Source organism: Petaurus breviceps, unplaced genomic scaffold (genome assembly GCF_028583685.1).
Source record: "Petaurus breviceps papuanus isolate PSGF00001 unplaced genomic scaffold, PetGlider_PUasm1.0 38, whole genome shotgun sequence".
NCBI classification, from domain to species: Eukaryota; Metazoa; Chordata; class Mammalia; order Diprotodontia; family Petauridae; genus Petaurus; species Petaurus breviceps.
The window spans coordinates 52,941,001-52,961,572 of NW_027186304.1; the positions used below are offsets into that span (position 1 = coordinate 52,941,001).

Genomic DNA, 20,572 nt, shown 5'->3' on the forward strand with positions numbered 1-20,572 from the left:
CAAAAAGAACTTTCATATACACAGATAAATTATTTCTTGGTAATATAACTAATAATAATAATAATTCAGTAGATTCTGCTGTTATGCAGTAGAAAATGGTAAACTTAGCCTTTTGAACAGCCACACAAGTAAATTTTGCATTTCTAGCCTACTATAGGGACAAGATACCATTGGTGTTAGGCTGAATTAATTTGACCTGGTTTCCCAGTGTTAACTCTAACAGTATTTAATACATGATTTGTTTGTGGCAGGCATTTTTTAATTTAAAATCCAAAGGACTAAAGACAGAAAAAGTAGAAGGGGAGCAAAAACCTTAAGAAGAAACATTGTTAGAAACCAAAAAATTTTTTTCATTAAAATTTCTTCTCTGCAGATAAAATACATCAGTATGTCATCATATTGTACACTTTTCATTTTACTGAAATTCATTTGATAACATCAGGGCCTGAGTACACATACACACATTTTGTACCTGAGTAAGCACAAATCTCATTCTTCTCTGAAAGTTACTTAGATAAGCCAACTTTACCTACACATTTTTTGCTGATACTCAATGATGTTCTATCATATATTTAATAGCTAATGAAAAATTCAGTCCGTAATTATGTTGAAGTACATTTTCCCCCAATCATTAGGATACTCATTGTCCCACACTGCATTATATAATTTGCTTTTAGACAATTCTTCCACTCAAATACAACAATTTGGGGGTTTTTGTATAGCATCCAATAGATAACATTTTCTTTAATTGGAAGATTTTAAAAGAAATATTCTGTGTGTAAGCTAAAAGGCCAGGAAGTGTGTGTTTGATCTGTTGTCCCTTTAGCTTCCCAAAGGAATCCTTCACACTAACCAAAAAAATAAAAAGACAAATAGCTATTGTCATCTTTCATAGCTTGATGGAGTTGGAGAGGGGAATATTAGGGAAATACATAGAATATTTATATTTTTGTCATTTTAGAGCTCAATTCTGCTAATATTTGAAAACACACCCATCATGCAATATGTCTCTACCTTTTTTCATTGTACAACACACATGTATATAAAATTTTTCCATGATATATTTAATGAGGATGGAATGTGAACAACCACATGCCTAACAATGAAAATTGTTATATGGAAGGATGTGCCAAGGACAAAAAGAAGGCCTTTATAAATATATGTGTACATGTGTGTATGTGCACATATATGTAATAAATACACATATGTAGCCATGCGTGTGTGCACATACATACATGTATTATTAAGTTCCAGTGGAAGTACAATGGAAATATACACACATATATGCCATCAATATAACTTTTTAGAAGATGGCAAGAAATGATCTGTCAATATTTGTAAAGTATTTATTAATGAAACTATGTTCAGTTCAACGTAGAGTACCCAATTTACAAACAAGTTATATAGATGAATTCATTCAACAGATATTTGCACTGTCACTAAATGTCATGGATGATGCAAAAACACCCAAAATATAGGCCTTGCTTTCAAGTAACTTAAAATATAATTAGAAAACATAAAACATGCACATAACTAAAAATAATAAAATATAAAATGTTACAAGTAATATGGAAGAGGTACAAAGTTCTACAGGAATTCCAAGGAGGGAGAAATCCCTCTCGACTCTCTCCATGGAAGAGTTGATATTTGAGATGGGTCATGAAAAATGATCAGGATTTTGACAAGGGGAAAGAGTGGGGCAAGGACACTGAAATTGAAGGAAATACCATGAACAAACTTATAGGGCCAGGAAAAGACAAGGAATATTTTAGGAACAAGATGTCCAGATTGCCTAAAATGAAGGGTATCCCAATAGGGGACAGTGGAAGACGAGGTTCAAAGAGAAGATTGATGCTAGATCATGGTAGGCCTATAGTGTTAGGCTAATGAGTTTGGACTTTATTCAGAAGATGATGGAGAGTTATTGTAACTTTTTGAGTAGAGGAGTGTTATCAGAACTCTACATTAGGAAGACAGATCTGCCCACAGTGAATAGAATAGATTGGAGGGACAAGAAACTAGAGATAAGAAGACCAGTTAGGCCAGACAGGAGGCAATGAGGACTTAAACTACAGTTGTATGTTGGAAATGGAAATGAGGAAAAGATATGAGATTTCTGCTAGAATTGGTAAAACTTCAGAACTAGATAAGAGGGGGGGAAGGAGAAAAAGGAAACAATGATAACTGAGGTTTCGTTCTTAGCTGGTTGCTTGGAATGCACAGTGCATTTTCCTAAAGATTCCATGTTAATAATTCTGATTAGAATCCCAGTCCAGACCTCAACAATTGATTTAACTCATAATATGCTTGAAGCATAGTATTACACTTTAGCAGTTCTGTATTATCACCATATATAACATTTTTACATATGGAAAAATACATTCATAATTGCCTTTTAGAATTTCAGATAGATGTCTTCACTGCTGCAACCCTAATGTTAGACCTAAGCTCTTCCCAGCCCTGTCTTCCAGTGAAATGAAAATTATTCTGGCTCCAAGCCACTGGTTCTAGTGGGGTAGGATGTAGAGGATGGGAGCTCATAATGATGGGGGAAGGTAAAAGCGGAGGAAGATTTGGGAGTTCTAGAACTCATTTGCTTCCTTTTCCACTTGTAACATTGTGTGACTAGGGTTTCTCTCCTTTTTTTGCCCCTTGCCACAAAATATTAAAGAAAAAGTGTTAGTTTCAGAATCACAGGGCTTTGGTTCGAATACTAGCTCTACTACTAACAATCTGTATGACCTTAGGGAAGTCATTTAACCTCCCTGGGCCTCAGTTTCCTCGTCTGTAAAACAAGAGGGTTGGACTAAAATACATAGATGGGGAACCTGCAGCCTCAAGGCCACATGTGGTCTTCTAGGTCCTCATGTGCCACCCTGTGACTGAATTCAGTCTTCACAGAACAAATAGAACCATGTGTCCTCGAGGCTGTAGGTTCTGATTAATCTCTAAGGTCCTTTCCATCTTGAAAACTATGATTTTAAGAGTAGCTCTGCAATTTCTCTCCTATTCTTATCCCTGAGGCAATAGTGTTATCTTCTTAAAATTTTCTAAAGGGTGTTTGTTTGTTTGTTTGTTTGTTTGTTTTAAACCAGCAACTCTGGATAAATAATTGATATAAAAATAAGGACACCTAGGTGGCACAGGGGCTAGAGCACTGGGTCTGGAGTCAGGAAGATCTAAGTTCAAATTTGGCCTCAAACACTTACTAGTTGTGTGACCCTGGGCAAGTCACTTCACCCTATTTGCCTCAGTTTCCTCTTCTGTAAAATGAGTTGCAGAAAGAAATGGCAAACCACTCCAGTATCTTTGCCAAGAAAACCCCAAATGGGGTCATGAATAGTCAAACATGACCAAAATGACTAAACAAGAATATAAAAAGAAAGTTTTAATTTTTTAAGTCCCACAATAAAAGCCTTTTCTGTTGCTTATAATGTAAACCCTGACCTTTCTTTGTTCCTCTTTAATGTCTAACTTGCTCTGGAGCAAGCCCAGCTCTGATCAGCCCCCTTGTAATCTTACAGCAGATATTCCTGGATCCCTCTCTTCCACAGCCAGCCTTGCTGTCAACCAATTGAGGAGGGAAGTGAACAGTGGGGATGAGGACATTCTAAGCAGTTATAGTATACTGAATTATAGGGAAGGAAGGAGAGAACAAAAGGAAGTTCCAAGCATGGCAAAAGGAAATTTCTATGAATCTCGTACAATGGACTGGGGTTTAGTATATCCTTAAAACAAGGGGCAGCTAGGTGGCACAGTGGATAGAGTGCTGGTCCTGGAGTAAAGAAGACTCCTCTTTGTGAATTCAAATTCAACCTTAGACATTTAGTAGCTGTGTGATCCTGAGTAAATCACTTAACTTCATTTGCCTCAGTTTCCTCACCTGTAAAATGAGCTGGAGAAGAAAATGGCAAACCACTCATTTCTCTGCCAAGAAAACCCCAGATGGGGTCATGAAGAGTCAAATGCAACTGAAACACAGAAACAAATGAAATGAACACAGGGATCACCCATATTTGCAAGAAAGAGCAGATAGTTTTTTTTTTTTTTCAGATAAACACCAAATAATGCAATTCCCTGGACTCCAAGGGAAGGACAGGTGGGAGTTGCCATAAATTGCTGACCAGGATTTGATGTTTCTTAATAACTTTAAGAAAGAAGGCAAGGCGGGGCGGCCAGGTAGCACAGCGAGTAAGAGCGCCGGCTCCAGTGTTGGGATGACCTGGAGATCGAATCCCGGGCTCAGACACTTAGCACCCACCCAGAAACACCTGGCCGTGTAACCTTGAGCAAGTTACTTAACCCCAATTGCTTAGGGGTAGCCAGGTGGCTCAGAGAGTAAGAGCACCGGCTCCAGTGTCGGGATGACCTGGATCAAATCTGGGCTCAGATACTCAGCACCACACCCAGAAATAACTGGCCATGTAACCTTGAGCAAGTTACTTAACCCTGATTGCTTTAAAAAAAAAAAAAAAGAAGGCAAGGGAAAGAAGAGAAAGGGATTAGGAAGATGGGTAAAAATGACACAAAATTACAGAGCCCTGGTGAGCACAGTGAGTAGGTGCAGACCAGAAGCATCTGTTGCTTCTAGTTCCAGAGAGCTATCACTGATGAAGGAGGAAAAGGAAGTGGAGGAGTTTCCTGCCCCAAACTCAAACACCAGCTGGGGAATCTAGTGCAAATTCATTACACCATGAAGTCCCCAAATGGATTTGAAATTCATTTCCCAAGTAGAGGAAACTTTTTTTTTCCTAGAAAAACTTCTCTAGTCTAGATACTCATTCGTTTTATCTGGCATTTAGGTGGGGAAAGAAAAAATATATATAATGCTTCTTTCACATCAACTTCGAGCTTTTCAGAAAAGGAAACAAGGCAGGGATGGGAAGGGACAATTGGGGCTGAGACTGGGATGGGAAGGACTAGGAAAAGGGAGCAGAGGAATAGGAGAGAGTGGAAATGAGTAAGAGCTCACCCATGCATATGGTACTTTAAGGTTTGCAAAGAACCTTACCTGCATTATCTCATTTGATTCTTACTACAAACCATTGGGGAAAGCAAGTTTTATGCCCATTTTAAAGACAGAAACTTTAAACAGAGATTTATAAAAAAGTAAATTGACTTGACTGGAGTCATAGAGCTAGAAAATGTCTGAGAAACATTCAAAGCCCACTCCTCTTAACTGCAAATGCAGCACTCTTATCAATTCCTCATCTTAGAAGGGGCACCGTGAACATATGGAAAAAGAATTCAAGCCAGCAACATAAGACAGACAGCACCAGCCTTGTCCTTTCCCACAAACACCAATCTAGCCGCACAGTCATCATCACCTGTCCTCTTGCTACCTACCCTACCTGCTGTCATTTCATGTCAGTTACCAGGTGATGGTAATAAGTTTCTAGCTCATTGTTGATGCTCCAATTTTATAATACTTCTTGTCAGTTGTTTAATACTTAACCAGATGTTAGGAGCAGATGCATCTTTCTTTCATACAGCACATTTCTTTGATATTCCCCTTGGAATGGACATGGAAATAAAGTCCAAATTCCTGGGGATAAGAGGATAGAAGAAAAGTAGCTAAATTGTTTAGCTAGAAAAGCAATACCTGGCATAGTAAACAGTATTTTAGGTAGTCTTCAAAGATCCTGGAGTAGGTCAAACACAAATACATTTTGGATAAAAGCTATGGTAAAACTCCATAATTTGTGGGCAGAGCTCATGGAGAAAAAGAAAGTCATTGAATGAATCTGTGTTCCTCAACATCATCCAAGGCTGGTCAAAAAGCTTGTGCTTTGGACATCGTTGTAATGCATCTTCAAAAATCCCATGTGTGACTTAGCTTTTTTCAAACAACTTATATGCAAAACTTAAATATATTCTTTGACGCTATCCAGGCAGGCTTGATGGCCTCAGTTGGGGGGGAGGGGAGAAGTGGGATCAATATACTCATTAGTAAAGGAGGTTTTTCTAAAGCATTAATCTAATTTGTCAGTTATGTTTTACTGAGATTACACTTTCTAAGTAAATGGATACCACACCCTGTGTAATAGATGTGTTCCCAAACATTGCATGAGATCAAAACTTTAGTAAATTAAAGTAGATTTTAAATCTTCTAAGAAATTTTGATAAAGGAATTTTGCTATAAATCTCTCTGTAAATGGTAATTATGATTATAAAACAAATTCCTAATGCATGTATTTTTTTCAATTCCAGTATTTTCATGTGTTTTTTTTAAGTAAGGTACATTTACAACCATAAATTTAAAATTGGTCATAGCCAGAGTTGAAGAATTCACACTATGTGGCAAATCCTATGTGAATATTAATATGGTTTAAGTATTATAGAACTTTATAAGAAGATGTAGTTAAATCATGTATTTTAACCTTAATAATGAATTATTTAGAACTCAAACAAGATTGAACAAGAGTTTGCTTTTGTTCCATCCATGAAAAAGCATTATTTTTTAATAATAATAATAATAGTCATCATCAAGGAAAGAGTACAAGGTTAATATTTAACCTGCTTAGGAGCATGTTGTTTGTAAGCACTTTATCAAAATTATTTACATACTAAGAATTAACGTGCTCATTACAAATGAACCTTGTTCATTAAAAACAGATCTGGCAAGACTTCTAATTGGCAAAGTTTCATTAGCCATTAATTTGTATTACTATGGGTAGTTTAAAGTAATAAAACTGCATTTCCTTAAAAGCCTCCTGTAATTCATTCTTTACACTAAGATTAACTTTCCCTCATAATTAATGCAAATTAATAAGATTTTATTCCATCTCATGAAGCCTAGACAGTGCTTGCAAATAGACATTTTTAAGAGCAACTATCTATATTAATAATGTTGAAAGGATTAGTAATAATAAAAATTTCTTTTTTACTTCTATAGTCATGTTTAATATAAGGAAAAATTATATGTTCTCAAATGTAAAGAAGTGATTCAAACCTTGAGTCTTATGGTTGTATTCTTGATCATATATCAATCTGTAACTATAGTCATAAGAGATAACAGTCCAAGTAATGCTATCATAGTTAGGGCTCTGTCAGCCCAGGAAATTATAGGCATGCTATATTAGAGAATTTATGGTACTTGAAGAAGACATACTTTAAATTTCTAGTGGACCTATTGAATGAATGGATGGGTGGGTGGATGGAAGGATCAATGAATGAATGGTTTCTTTTCTGAGTTTGAATGGGTCTACGTTTCTATACCACGTTGAACTGTGTAGTTATCTGAAATCTTGTCCTTAACATTTAAATCTAATAAAAGTGATTTGTCTACAGATATGGTCCTATGTCACCCATTCCTATTCTTGAGTGCTTATCAGTGCTGACCCTCTTAGCTTTCCCATCTCATTAACTAGCTCTCCTCACAAGAACAATGACGTAGAGCAGAGCAAACTGCTGGCTAGGGCCGCTCCGATCTTTCTGAAAGGCAAAGGGTAAGTTAAAGACATGGTGTGTTGGCATCTCCTATTAACACAACTAAAAACAAGGTTTTTTTTTTCTTTTTTTGAAAGTGTTTCATGCTCTTAATATCTTTTTTGATTCAGAGCAACAGTTTCATTGTAACCCAATTAACCACAGTAAGTAGATGTTTCAACTAATGTTTCAACTTAAACATCTGTGTGTATGATTCTCTGGCCATGATTTCTGCTAGTTCAGTACTTGGGCTTAAGCTCTTGATTTGATATTCCAAAGAAAAACTAATCTTTGCCTGGAGCCTTTTCAAAGCTTGCACTGTAGAAAAAAAGCTAACTTTAACGTTTGTGGGGGGTTTTGGAGAAGGTAAATCAGCTTTGGGGTTTTTTTAAGTACCTTAATCAAAATAAGTCTTTTAGAAATTGATAAAAGGGAAATGAGGATGTCAGTATTGAGTTTAGTATTTTTATCCACTCCCCCACCTGAACCCCTAAGAAAATGACTCACCATTCTTTCCTGATTGCCATAAATTTCTCTCTGCTGCTCCTGACTACACCCTTTGCTCCCACCCCTGTTTCAGGTTACGCTACAGCCTGGATGTTGCAGACAGGTTAGCTGATGAACATGTTCTCATCGGGTTGTATGTCAACATGCTTCAGAGCAAGCCCTCACGGTTAGTGCAGGTTTGGCCTCTGGGCAGCCAAATTTAATTGGAAGGAGAGGAAACCTATCCAGTTGGTGATGTTGTATTTCAGCATTTGTATATCAAAAGGGCTGTCCCCAAATCAACTAGATAAGAAAAAAATACATGTTTGTATATTATATATATTATGTATACACACATACACATATATTTAAGAGGTCTGTGACTCTATTTACTTGATGTCTTTGAGTATGTGTTCCTATGCCATAGAATTCAAGTGATTATTTATACCATTGCAAAGACAGGGAGTGTGGCATACTTGGTTTCTAACTAAAAATCACCATACAGATGGACTCATGGTTTTTGGATGGGAAGCAGCCAATCAGTACTTTCCTGAAAGTCATCATGGAATTTAGTTTATTCTAAGGACTTTGTGCCTCTAGTAGATTAAAGGATGATGTTTCATTTAAGTTAGGATTAAAGTGAAAAGGAGGAAAATAAGATAGTCAACTAGAAAATTGTTTATTTAAGTTTGAGGGAAATATATTTTATTAAGCCATTAAGACTTTATTCTATCTTCAAGGACTATGATTTTGCATATATTTCTTGTGCAATGAGCACTTTACAGCCGTACAATTCTTCAGTATTTTTTTTTAAGACAGTTCAACCAGACTAGAAATGCAGGGGGCTAATTACAGGTGCAATCCCACAACTAATTGGCACAGGAACTTTGACCTCCTCAACTTCCAACCTGACCTGTTCATCCTCCCTCAGGCAACTTGGTGATCCCTGTACCCATGGACTCACCATACTGATGCTGATCTTAGGGCAGGCACCCAGTTACTTTAGACCACTGCAGCTTAGACTCCTGAGCTCAAAAGATTTGACAGTCTCAACCTCCCTTTTAGTTGGTATTGTAGACATGTGCCACCACACCCAACTCAATAAGCATTTTATTAAGGGCCTACTGTGTGAAAGACAACATGGCACAGTAGTTAGGAGACCAGGCTGGACCAGGGTCCCAAAGACCTGGGTCCAAATTCCACCTTTGGCATATAATAACTGTATGAGAATGTACAAGTTATTTAATCTTTCAGAAGCTTAGGCAACTCCCTAAAACTTATCTACTAAAATAAGTCTTTTAGGTATCTAGAGAAGAAGGGAATTCTCCACAATGACAAAATCATTGCAGTGCTTCTCAAAGTATGTCCCTGAGACCCTTTCAGGGGTCTGTGAAGTCAAAGCTATTTTAATAATAATAATGTCACTTTGATTTCTAATATAGTAAACATCAATAGATATGACTCACATAAATGGAATGTCTTTGGAAAGTGGAGGTCCTCGATCATTTTTAAGCATATAAAAGGATCCTGAGTCCAAATGGTTTGAGAACTGCTTATTAACAGATAAGATTCTTCCACTTTCATGAAAGGTACTGGGGACACAAAAATTTTAAATGACTCAGTACCTGCCTGCCCTCAAAGAGCTTATGAGTATTACATAAAGACTTCCTATTTTTGTCTTAATTGTCTCAGACTTTATATTAATTATAAATATTTGTTTGTACAAATTATGTGAGAAAAGTGGTAGTTTTTCATTCATGTCCTAGTAACTATGTCCTAGCTAAAGACTGAAGTGACTCTAACATAGCTAAAAATCAAGATCTTTTAGCAAATTCATTAAGTTTTTTTCCATTTCTGACATTGAATATAATCATTTTTATTTGAACTGTGGGTTTCTTAATTAATTGTAGTGATGACTGTGCATCAGTAAGAGCTATGTGTTGGAACTTAATAATGGATTTTAGATTGCACTTTATGGGTGTGGGTATATGGAGGAGGTGGAGGGGAGAATTGATTTCTTTAAGGAATTTCATTGGTTTAGGGAACTCCTAGTAAAGAACCTCCTTCCCATAATGGAGGTCAGAATTTGTTCTGCAACCTATCATGTCCAAGAGTTGCTGAGGGCACTGAGAAGTTAAATAACTTCCCTGGTGTGACTCAACCAGTATGTGTCACAGACAAGACTTAAATCCAGCTCTTCCAGACCAAAGTTAAGTCTTCATCCTTTTTTGTACTGTTATGCCTCTCCTAAGTTGCCCATAAATTTTATATTTATTTCAGCTGTTCTATATCCACTCCCACCATTTTCCTACAATACCCTTTTATCGTAACTCCTTTGATGCTACAGTGTCTTCCCACAGTTGCCCATTGGATTCAATTTGGCAAAAAATAAATGAAGTCCAAAAACCTCCATGTCCTCCACAATCTTACCTTAATTATCAAGTGTTAACCTTCCAATTTTCAATGTACCTCACAAAGGACATGTCCATTCCCATTTTTTGTGCCTTCTTTTATTCTGCTTTCCCTACTTCTCTTTCTCTCTCCATACCCTATATTTCATGGTCAACCATGTCTTGCCTCATCTGTGAGACTTATTCTCAACTATTCTAGCTGCTCCCAAGAACTCTCCTAAGACTATAGTTATTTCATGAATATATATTTTATCTCCCCAGAAAGGTTATATTTACTATATACTTCATAGTGCCTAGCACAGTGCTGAAGACATCTCAGATTTGTTGAATTTAACAGAATTTCTTAATAGAAATCCCAACTCACTCACTGCTGATTTTGCATAATAATAGTTTTATATACTCAAATATTTTGAGTATTTGATTATAGTTTTACTTATGCTAATAAATACTTCCTTTTCATAATATATCTCTAAGATGGTTATTACTTGTTTACAGATATTAACCTAAGGTCTTCAATTATAATAACATCTTGGATTTGAATTGATACATTTCAAAGTGCTTCCTCACTAATCAACCTGTCAAAACTTCTGAAGGAAGGAGTGATTGTTTTAGTCTAATTTCTGATGCATTTAGTGTTATGTGAATTTATAGAAGTGATTTTGATACACAGAAATTGCATCTAGTCTTCAAGCATGTGTCTTGGCTACAGATGAATTCCTTTGTGAAGACAATGTGATGATCTTCTTTTATCCACAATGTCCAGAGTATTCTAACTATTTCAACTATTTATTCGTCCTTTTCTTAATGAAAATGGCAATCTTTCTAAATTGCTGAAGAAAAAAACTGTCATTGTTAGGCATTTTCACTATCTGCTGCTTAATCCTAATGACTTCATGATCGCATACGGCCATAAAACTGTCTCTCTAGATATGCTATCCACCCATGCGGAGATAGCCATGTGTTACCTATGGAGAAAACCAAAAGGAGAATTAAAAATCATTAAATGAGCAGGCTTTTTGTTCAAAAAAGACATCCTTCATATTCCCTGAGGATTTTATCTTCCCTTTTAATTCTTCCATTCTCTCTTCCCAATATTATTTTGACTCATTCTTTCTACCAACATATTACATCACTAGGTCTTGAATAGATCCTTATTTTTTTTTTCATTTTCCCTTGACCCTTTTCCTTTTGATTGTTTAAAAAAAATGAATTTTGGAACCTAATAATGTCATATATGTATCAGAGATTTGAAAGCACCATAATGATCTATTCTCCCTCACCACCATTATTCTTACCTGCAATAACTTTCTCTTGTTTTGACACTAATGCATAGCTCTCACCTCTTTGGGAAGGAAAAAAGCAGTTCAAAACTTATTTTCCAGGAAGTGTCCCTGGTCTTGCTTAAATTGACTCTGATCACTGTATTCCTTAGTACCTCAATTTTCCTTTAGTGCCTTGGGCAGTTGGGTGGTGCAGCAGATAGAGTGCTTGGCTCAAGGGTGAGGAAGACCTGAGTTCAAATACTAGCTATATACTAGTTGTGTGACCTTGGGCAAGACAGTAACCTCTTGCCTCAGTTTCCTCAACTGTAAAATGAGGATAACAGCAGCACCTAACTCCCAGGGCTGTTATGAGGATCAGACAATATTTGAAAAGCACTTAGCACACTGCCTGGCACACAGCTAGCTAATAATATTCATTTATCTTAAATTAGATTCATTTATACTTGTTCAATACTGTTCTGCAGGTGTTCTTATCAGTCAGATGCTAAGCTAAGATCAGGAACCAGGCCTTCTGTTTCGTGTATGTTTTACCACAATGCTTTATCCCAAGACTCAAGAAGTGTTGTTGACAAAATTCACTAAGGTAGTAATAAAACAATGTGGCCTAGTGGAGACAGAGCTGGCCAAAGGGTCAGGAAGACTGACTTTCAAGTTCTGCCTGTGACATATATTTGCTGTTGACCCTAGAAAAGTCCTGTAACCTCTCAGTCATCATCATCATCACTACAGATGTTATAATAATAATATTAAATGATTATAAAATCAAAATATTATAGTGATGATGATAACAATTAGTATCTTTATTGTCATTATGTAATTATTATATAGGGTGCTCCCTATATAATAAGCTTTGAGAGCTTAAAATTGCACTAAGATTTTTGGGGTACCCTGCATTATAACATATATAATATCATATCATTATAACTATAACTAGCCTTTATGTAGCCCTTTAAGGTTTATAAAGTACTTTATATATTATCTCATTTGATCCTCCCAACTACTCTATGAGGTAGGTGCTTTTATTATATTCATTTTATAGTTGAAGTTATTGAGGTAAAAAGAGGTTAAGTGACTTGCCCAGGGACACAGAGCTGGTAAGTGTCTGACAAGAATTTGAACTCAGGCCTTTGTAGTGCCAACACAATATTCACAGTGCTGAAGGTGACTGTAAATAATCCAGCATAGTTCTCAATCACAAAATATAACAGATTCTCCATATATAAGTGAGAAGCAAAACATTTATTCAGACACCAGAAAACTGAATCCCCAAATCAGAAAGCCAAATCCATCATAGTAGCAAAGAAGTTAATAAACCATAACACCACAGAGAGTCACACCATCCTTTTAGCCTTCCCATCATATTCACAGTCACCCTTGGCACTGTGAATATTGCATTGGTGCTACAGCCTTCCAAGTCCAGTGCTGTATACACTACATCACCTAAATTCTGTAAGTAACAGAGAAGGTGCTAACACACTCACAATCAGTTCCTCCGTACCTGTATCAATGACACCTCAAGTCCACCTAGGATATATTTCATAAATTTCCTTGTATTTCTAGCTCTTGTGTTGTGTTTCATTTATGTTTTTTTTGCAAATAATTAGGATTGTCTCTATATAGGCTTGTGATATTTGCAACCAAAATTACTCCTTATCCTGTCAAATTCTTCTGTTCCATACCATATAACCAGAAAACTGGACTGCATCTACAGGTGGTGTAGCCATGATTTCTCTCAGTTTATAGATAAGACTATAAAAATTGTTCCACCTTAAAGAAAATGGTTAGGAATACCCATATTTTAAAATGTCTCTTTCCTAATGGAATTAAAGTATATATTCCTTAATATAAGATGCCAGCCTAAGATATGACAAGGAATGAAAGCCCTTGGTTTTTCAGTCAGTTTCACATTGTACAATGAATAGCATTTAACTATTGGGATACTCTTTAATTAGAAATGGTATCAATAATTCATAGATATTACAAATTTGACTTTAATTGTTTTTAATTAGCTAATTGCCTTATGTAGTTTTGACATTCTCAGCTTCAGCAACCAAACCATAATAATTTTTAAACTCATATGTAGAGTAAAAGTTAGACTTCTATAAAGGAAGCAAAAGTACTTCTGCCTCACCAGAAAGTATATAGCATTTTTCATCTCATATATATTACAAATATTAATAATTGTAATCATTATATAAAAAATCCTAGCCATTTTCTATTTCAAAAAAAGAATCTCATGTATGTACGTATATATGTATGAGTGTTTGTGTGTGGGCTGTGTGTATATGTGTGTGCGTATTTGTGTGCATGTGGACATTTTTATGTACCTTGCATAGACTGAAATGAAAATGTGGGAGCTGTTTCATAATCTTTTCTACTTAGCTATTGACTTTTGGTACATGTTTAAGAGCCCTCCCCTCTTTTATTTGGACACTTGGTCTCCCTATCTTGCCTAGGCTAGAAATCCAGCAGCCTCCCACAGGACCCAGTCCCACTCCTGATTGGCTGTGAGCTGATTCACCCCTCTTTAGGCATCCTTGTGGTCTTCTACTCTTGGAGGTTCACCTTATTGGTTCCAGACAGTGTATACAATCAATCATCTTTTTTTAACATGGGAAAACTTTTTAATTTTTTTTTTAATTTTGAGTTCCAAATTCTTTCCCTCCTGCCTGCCACTCCCCCACCCACTGAGAAGGAAAGCAATATATTGATTGTATGTGTAAAGTCATGGAAAACATATTTCTATATTAGCCATGTTGCAAAACACACACACAGAAAATAAAGAAGGAAAAAATATGCTTCAATATACCCTCAAAGTTCACCAGTTCTCTCTCTGGATATGGATAGCATTTTTTATCATTAGTCCTTTGGCTAAGTCTTTCACAGTTGATAATCATTATAATATTGTTATTACTGTGTACGAAAATGCTCACTTCACTTTACGTTGATTCATATGGCTTTCTCAGGTTTTTATGAAACATCCCCCTCATCATTTCATATAGCCCAATAGTATTCCATTATAATCATATACCATAACTTGTTCAGCCATTCACAAATTGAAGGACATCCCCTCAATTTCCAATTCTTTGATCTCTTTGGCCATCCAATCATCTTCAGCTATATTGTGGCTTAGGGCTTCTCAGCTCAAATGACCCACCTGACTCAGCCTTCCCATTAGCAGAAAATTAGAGGCATGTGGGGCGGCCAGGTAGCAGCAAGTAAGAGCACCGGCCCCAGTGTCGGGATGACCTGGGGATCGAATCCGGGCTCTGATACTTAGCACCACACCCAGAAATAACTGCCCATGTAACCTTGAGCAAGTTACTTACCCCCAATTGCTTAGGGGCAGCCAAGTGGCTCAGCAAGTAAGAGCACCGGCCCCAGAGTCGGGATGACCTGGGGATCGAATCCAGGCTCAGATACATAGCACCCACCCAGAAATAACTGGCCGTGTAACCTTGAGCAAGTTACTTAACCCTACTTGCTTTAAAAAAAATTAGAGATATGTGCCACCATATCTACCCATATTTAAGATCCTAAGAAACAATGTGGTTGGAAGAGTTCCAGGATTTAGAGTATCAGAAGACTCGGGTTCTTGCCCTACCTTTCATACTAACACCACTTACTACCTTGGTGACTGTAGATATTTCAACTCACCTTTCTGAGCCCCAGTATCTTTATTTGTTAAGTGGGGTTTGAGGGAAAGGAAACAAATTAATATTACTATCTAATAGGGACACAATGAAGAAATGGCTTTGTTAACTTTGTAAAACACTATATAACTGCGATGCAGTGTGGTACAATAAGTTACTGGATTTGGAATCTGGAGACCTGCTTCTATCACTTACTATCAATCAAATAAGTATTTGTTTGTTTGTTTTTGCTTTTTGGAGGAGCAATTGGGGTTAAGTGACTTGCCCAAAGTCACATGGCTAGTTAAGTGTTAAGTGTCTGAGGCTGGATTTGAACTCAGGTCCTCTTGACTCCAGGGCTGGTGTTCTATTCACTGTGCCACCTAGCTGCCTCAAATGGATTTATTACTTTTTTTTAAGGCAATTGGGGCTAAGTGACTTGCCCAAGGTCACACGGCTAATTTTTGTGTTAAGTGTCTAAGGTCAAATTTGAACTCAGGTCCTCTTGACTCCAGGGCTGGTGCTCTATTCACTGCACCACCTAGCTGCCCCCAAATAAGTACTTATTAAGTACCTTCTGTATGCCAGGAACTCTGCTAAATGCTGGAGGAAAAGTACAAAGAATAAAGCAATCTCTTCTCATAAGGACCTTATATCTTAATGTGAAATACAGTGAGTTCATGGAAAAATATAAACAGAATTAGGGCAACTAGGTGGCACAATGGCTAGAATGCCAGCCCTAGAATCAAGAGGACCTGAGGCAAATCCTGCCTCAAAACTCTTACTACCTGTGTGACCCTGGGCAAGTCACTTAACACTGTTTGCCTCTGTTTCCTCATCTGTAAAATCAGCTGGAGAAGGAAATGGCAAACCACTGTAGTATTTCTGCCAAGGAAACCCCAAAAGGAGTCACAAAGAGTTGGACAAAACTGAAATGACTGATAAACAACATATACAGAATAAAATAAAGCATATTACTTGTGCAAATCACTTAACCTCTCTAGGCAGCAGCTTTCCTGTAAAACATGGGGATGAGTCTAGATGGTCTCCAAGGTCCCTTGTAGCTCTAAAATGATTATATTATTACTAAATTGCTAAGTGGTAACATCTTAAAGACATTAGCCTTCCACATTGCATTTTATTATGGACTCCTAAGAAGCAAAAAGGATTTAAGACCCAAATAAATTCATCTCTGATTGTAGAATTTCAAACACCTTACAGAGTTTGGGAAAGCACCAAATGGACAGGTACCTACTCTATACCTCCTTGTAAGGTAGCACAGAATTTACATTCATTGGACCTGAGTTTGGATCTTGGTTTAGCCACTTATTCCTTCTCTGTCCCAAGACAATAGCTTCAGTTCCCCGGACTACATGACTTCTGGTTTCTTCCAGCTCTAACTCTATGATCTTATTACCCAGGACCCAGATCCTCAACATTGAAAGAGCATTATGAGAAGGGATTTCTACATGGTATTAGTATGAAAGAACAGGCAGTCACCTGAAATCTTTTTGTTGTCGTTCAGTCGTGTCTGACTCTTTGTGACCCCTTTTGGGGGGGAAGGGGGTTTCTTGGCAAAGATGCTGGAACAGTTTCACATTTCCTTCTCCAGCTTATTTTACAGATGAGAAAATTGAAGCAAACAGGATTAAGTGACTAGCCTAGGATCACATAGCTAGTAAGTGTCTATGGCCAGACTTGAACTCAGGTCTACCTGACTCCAAGTCTGGTTCTCTATTCTACTGCACTACTTAGCTGTCCACCTGAAATCTTTTCTTCATTATAATTTAGCAGATAGGGCGGCTAGGTGGTGCAGTGAGTAAAGCACCAGCCCTGGAGTCAGGAGGAGTTCGGTTCCGGCCTCAGACACTTAACACCTACACAAAAGAACTAGCCGTGTAACCTTGAGCAAGTTACTTAACCCCAATTGCCCTCCAAAAGGCAAAAAATAATAATAATAATTTAGCAGATAGTAGTTTGGTTGAAGCATCTTAAATTTCCTAAAAGTTGATTTTCAATATTGCAGTAGTATACCATTGGCCAGGCAGATAAGGGAGAAAATGAAGCACTTTTTGTTTTTTTTATTTTAATTTTAATTTTGAATTTAATCAACACCAAAAGAGATGGAGGTAACATCACCATACACAAAACACTAAAAGGAGATTATATGTGAAACCATGAATTATTATTACATACAGCTTGCCATTTCTAAAGTCTTACACCATCACTCATAAAAGCAATATGTAACTTTCAAAACTTTCTTGTTCACTTATATTTCCCTCTGAACTTCCTTCTCTTATCTTCTGTGCCTTTCATAAAGTGTGAAGCACTTTTTCAATGAATTCCTGTCCTCCCTCAGACACACACACACACACACAGAGTTTTAAGCCACAGTCTTTGCTACAGCAACTGTTTAATCCAACTAAGCCTAGTGGTCAGGTCTTGCTGGTTACAGTCTTGATATCAATAACAAGGGATGGACAAAGTGTGGGAATCAGTGTTTGTTTTAATGATTTAGGGCTTATTGACTATTCACGTCCAACCATTTGTAATTGAAGCTGTGAAATAATGGAATTTATCAGAGGATGCCTCATTCCCCCTTGTATAATTTGAACATATTGAAGTTGCAGATGTGGACTCATAAATCCTGTGTGCACACACAGAGGTGATCTGTCACATCACCCTTAGTTCATTCAGTCGTGGTAGTGGTAGGGAGCAGAAATATATGAATTATAGCCTTTTAGTCATAATTCCATCACTTCAACTCTTAGATTGATGGATGTGTTTTTTAATGACCTTCATTTTATTTTTGCTTGCTAGTCAATAATGATACAAGGCCCCTTTATCTTCAAAACTTAGAAGTTCTTTGATAAAGTCACTTCTGACAGTCATTCATCATGGTTGTTCTAGGATCTGGAAGTACCCAAAGGGTACCATCCACACAAACAGTATTGTATGAAGCCTATAGGTTCAAATACACCAGAAAAGAATGGTCATAGGTGTTAGAGCTTGCAAAATTGTAGGCCTGATTTTCTGATTAAAGCAGACTTCTATGTACCAAACATGTATGAGGAACCACATTCGATTTGAAATATTTTCACAGTGCCATCAGTACTTTATGAAAGATCTCTTTTTAAAGGCTTCAGTTAGTGTACCAAACCAATGCTTTCACTCCATGTGGTTCTATACCAATCATACTTGCCTTTATACCTCTGTGGAGTAAGTTGTGACCAAAATTATCATAATATGGGTGCCAAGCTTCTGGTGATGGTCCTCTCTGAATTCAGCAAGGCTGATACTTAGTCAACAGACATATATAATACATTATCAGGTTGGTGAAGCCTGAGAGAACTTGTCTTCCACTGGCATAATCTTTGGGAACAGAGAGTCATTTCTATATTGTGATAAGGACTCAGAGCTGGACTTTAGTTGAAGCTTTTGGTATTCATTTGGTTTTATTACTGCAAATCTGGATGTGTATATATATTGATCATATTTCCTATTGATTGCAATCAATCAACAAACATTAAATGCCCATTATATGCCTAGCATTGTGCTAGGTAACACATAGTCTACAAGGGGCATAGATCAGAAAAATAACTCAAATACTATACATATTATGTATCATACAAATATCTCTGTTCATAGATTTTTTTAATTTTTTATTTTAATCTTTCAGATATTCTAGTTTGAGAAATTGGGAAGTATCATCATGAGGGCTAAGTGGTGGGTGATTTAGGGGAGACCCAATGAATAGAATTCTGAAATGCAGAATTTAATAGAAGTTCTTCCTGAGGAGAGAGAGGTGACTTGGTGATGATAAATACTGTTCTACACCTTTGACCTATAAGAAAGAGGGGCATTCTGGGTAGAGGAGGAGATGAGGAAGAACACATTTACTTGACAAGAGTAAAAGTGATGGCTGAGCATATGTGATGTTTTTTGTTCTTATTCAATCATCTTCCAGTCGTATCGGACTCTTCATGACCCCATTTAGGGTTTTCTTGGCAGAGATATTGAAGTGGTTTGCCATTTCCTACTCCAGCTCATTTTACTGATGAGGAAACTGAGGCAAACTGGGTTAAGTGACTTTCACAGTAAGTGTCTGAGGCCAGATCTGAACTCAGGAAAATGAATCTTCCTGACTTCAGGCCTGACACTCTAGCCACTGGGCCACCTAGCTGCCCTATCATATGTGATATAGTGGAAAATGAACTGGCAGTGAATTTTAAAAACCAAGGTGAACAGTTGGCATTTCATGCACAAGGCTTTGGAAAGCCAGTGGAAGGATATCAGTATAGAGTCATATATTCAAAGTGCTTATCTCTTCCAATTGGTCATTTTCAATGTATGTTTATTTCACATGACTCTTAAGCCTTTCCTAAGAATGTTTATAATTAGTGTGTCAATGGAGCAGACTGTCAGCAGTGGTTGTTGTTTGGTGTGAGGGTGTGTTTTTAAGGGGAAAAAATCAAGAATAAAATTTATGTGAGGAGATGACAAATAGGGACCAGGAATTGGAAGGATTTAAATTTTAATGTGGAATCTGACATTGGTAATATAACTTCTTTTTTTTTTCCTTTTGTTGCCCAAGATAAGATTCATAAGACTGGTAAATGAGGAAACAGTGTGACAAAGAGTAGAGACTGCTAGACATAGTCAGAAAACCTGACCCCCTCTAATTTCCGAAACATACTGAGGGCAAATCATTTAACTCCTCTGAGCCTCAGTGTCCTCATCTGTAAAATGGAGATAGTGCTATGTGTTACACTCCTTCAGAAACATGCTAGTTGTTTAAGTCACTTAACCTATATCTGAGCAAGTCACTTAACTTATATCTACCTCAGTTTCCTCATCTGTAAAGTGGGAGTAATAATTCCCTCTACCTCCCTGGAGAATATGAGAATAAAATGAAAGAATATAAAATGCTTCCTAAACCTTAAAACAATATATAAATTCTAGCTATTGTCAGCATTAGTGTTATAACATGAGATAATATGTGGTAGCAAGAATGGGGATCTGACATCACCTGAAAATTTCTCATTGTTGTTGAGATCCATTCCTCTAATTCTAAGTCTTGTGAAAGGGAATGTAGAATTAATGAAATTTAACTAATTTCATTCAGGAATAAAATTAATGAAATTTGCCCTTCATCAGGAGGGTTGATCTGCATGGCCACTTTTGCATAAAAGTTCTTAGCGATACAATAGATTGACTAAAGGCAAAGATTTTAGGTCTTCTTGGTCCTGACTTTTAGGGTATTCTATGGAACCAAGCCTTGGACTCATAAAGCTAACCTACCTTTCTGTAGTTAATTTATGTTCTGCAGTAG

The 20,572-nt window shown here is 36.9% G+C and overlaps 1 protein-coding gene across 8 annotated transcripts in view; it reads left to right on the forward strand.

The window, feature by feature from the left end:
* Positions 1 to 20,572, forward strand: part of DTNA (dystrobrevin alpha) — a 492,078-nt gene that overhangs the window by 408,049 nt on the left and 63,457 nt on the right. For 7 of the 8 annotated variants that reach the window (XM_069099883.1, XM_069099884.1, XM_069099886.1 and 4 more), the window contains 2 exons: positions 7,371 to 7,448; positions 8,009 to 8,101. In XM_069099883.1, coding sequence (XP_068955984.1) covers positions 7,371 to 7,448; positions 8,009 to 8,101 — 171 coding nt within the window. The remainder of the gene's footprint in view (positions 1 to 7,370; positions 7,449 to 8,008; positions 8,102 to 20,572) is intronic. The other variant, XM_069099891.1, reaches the window with a different exon arrangement.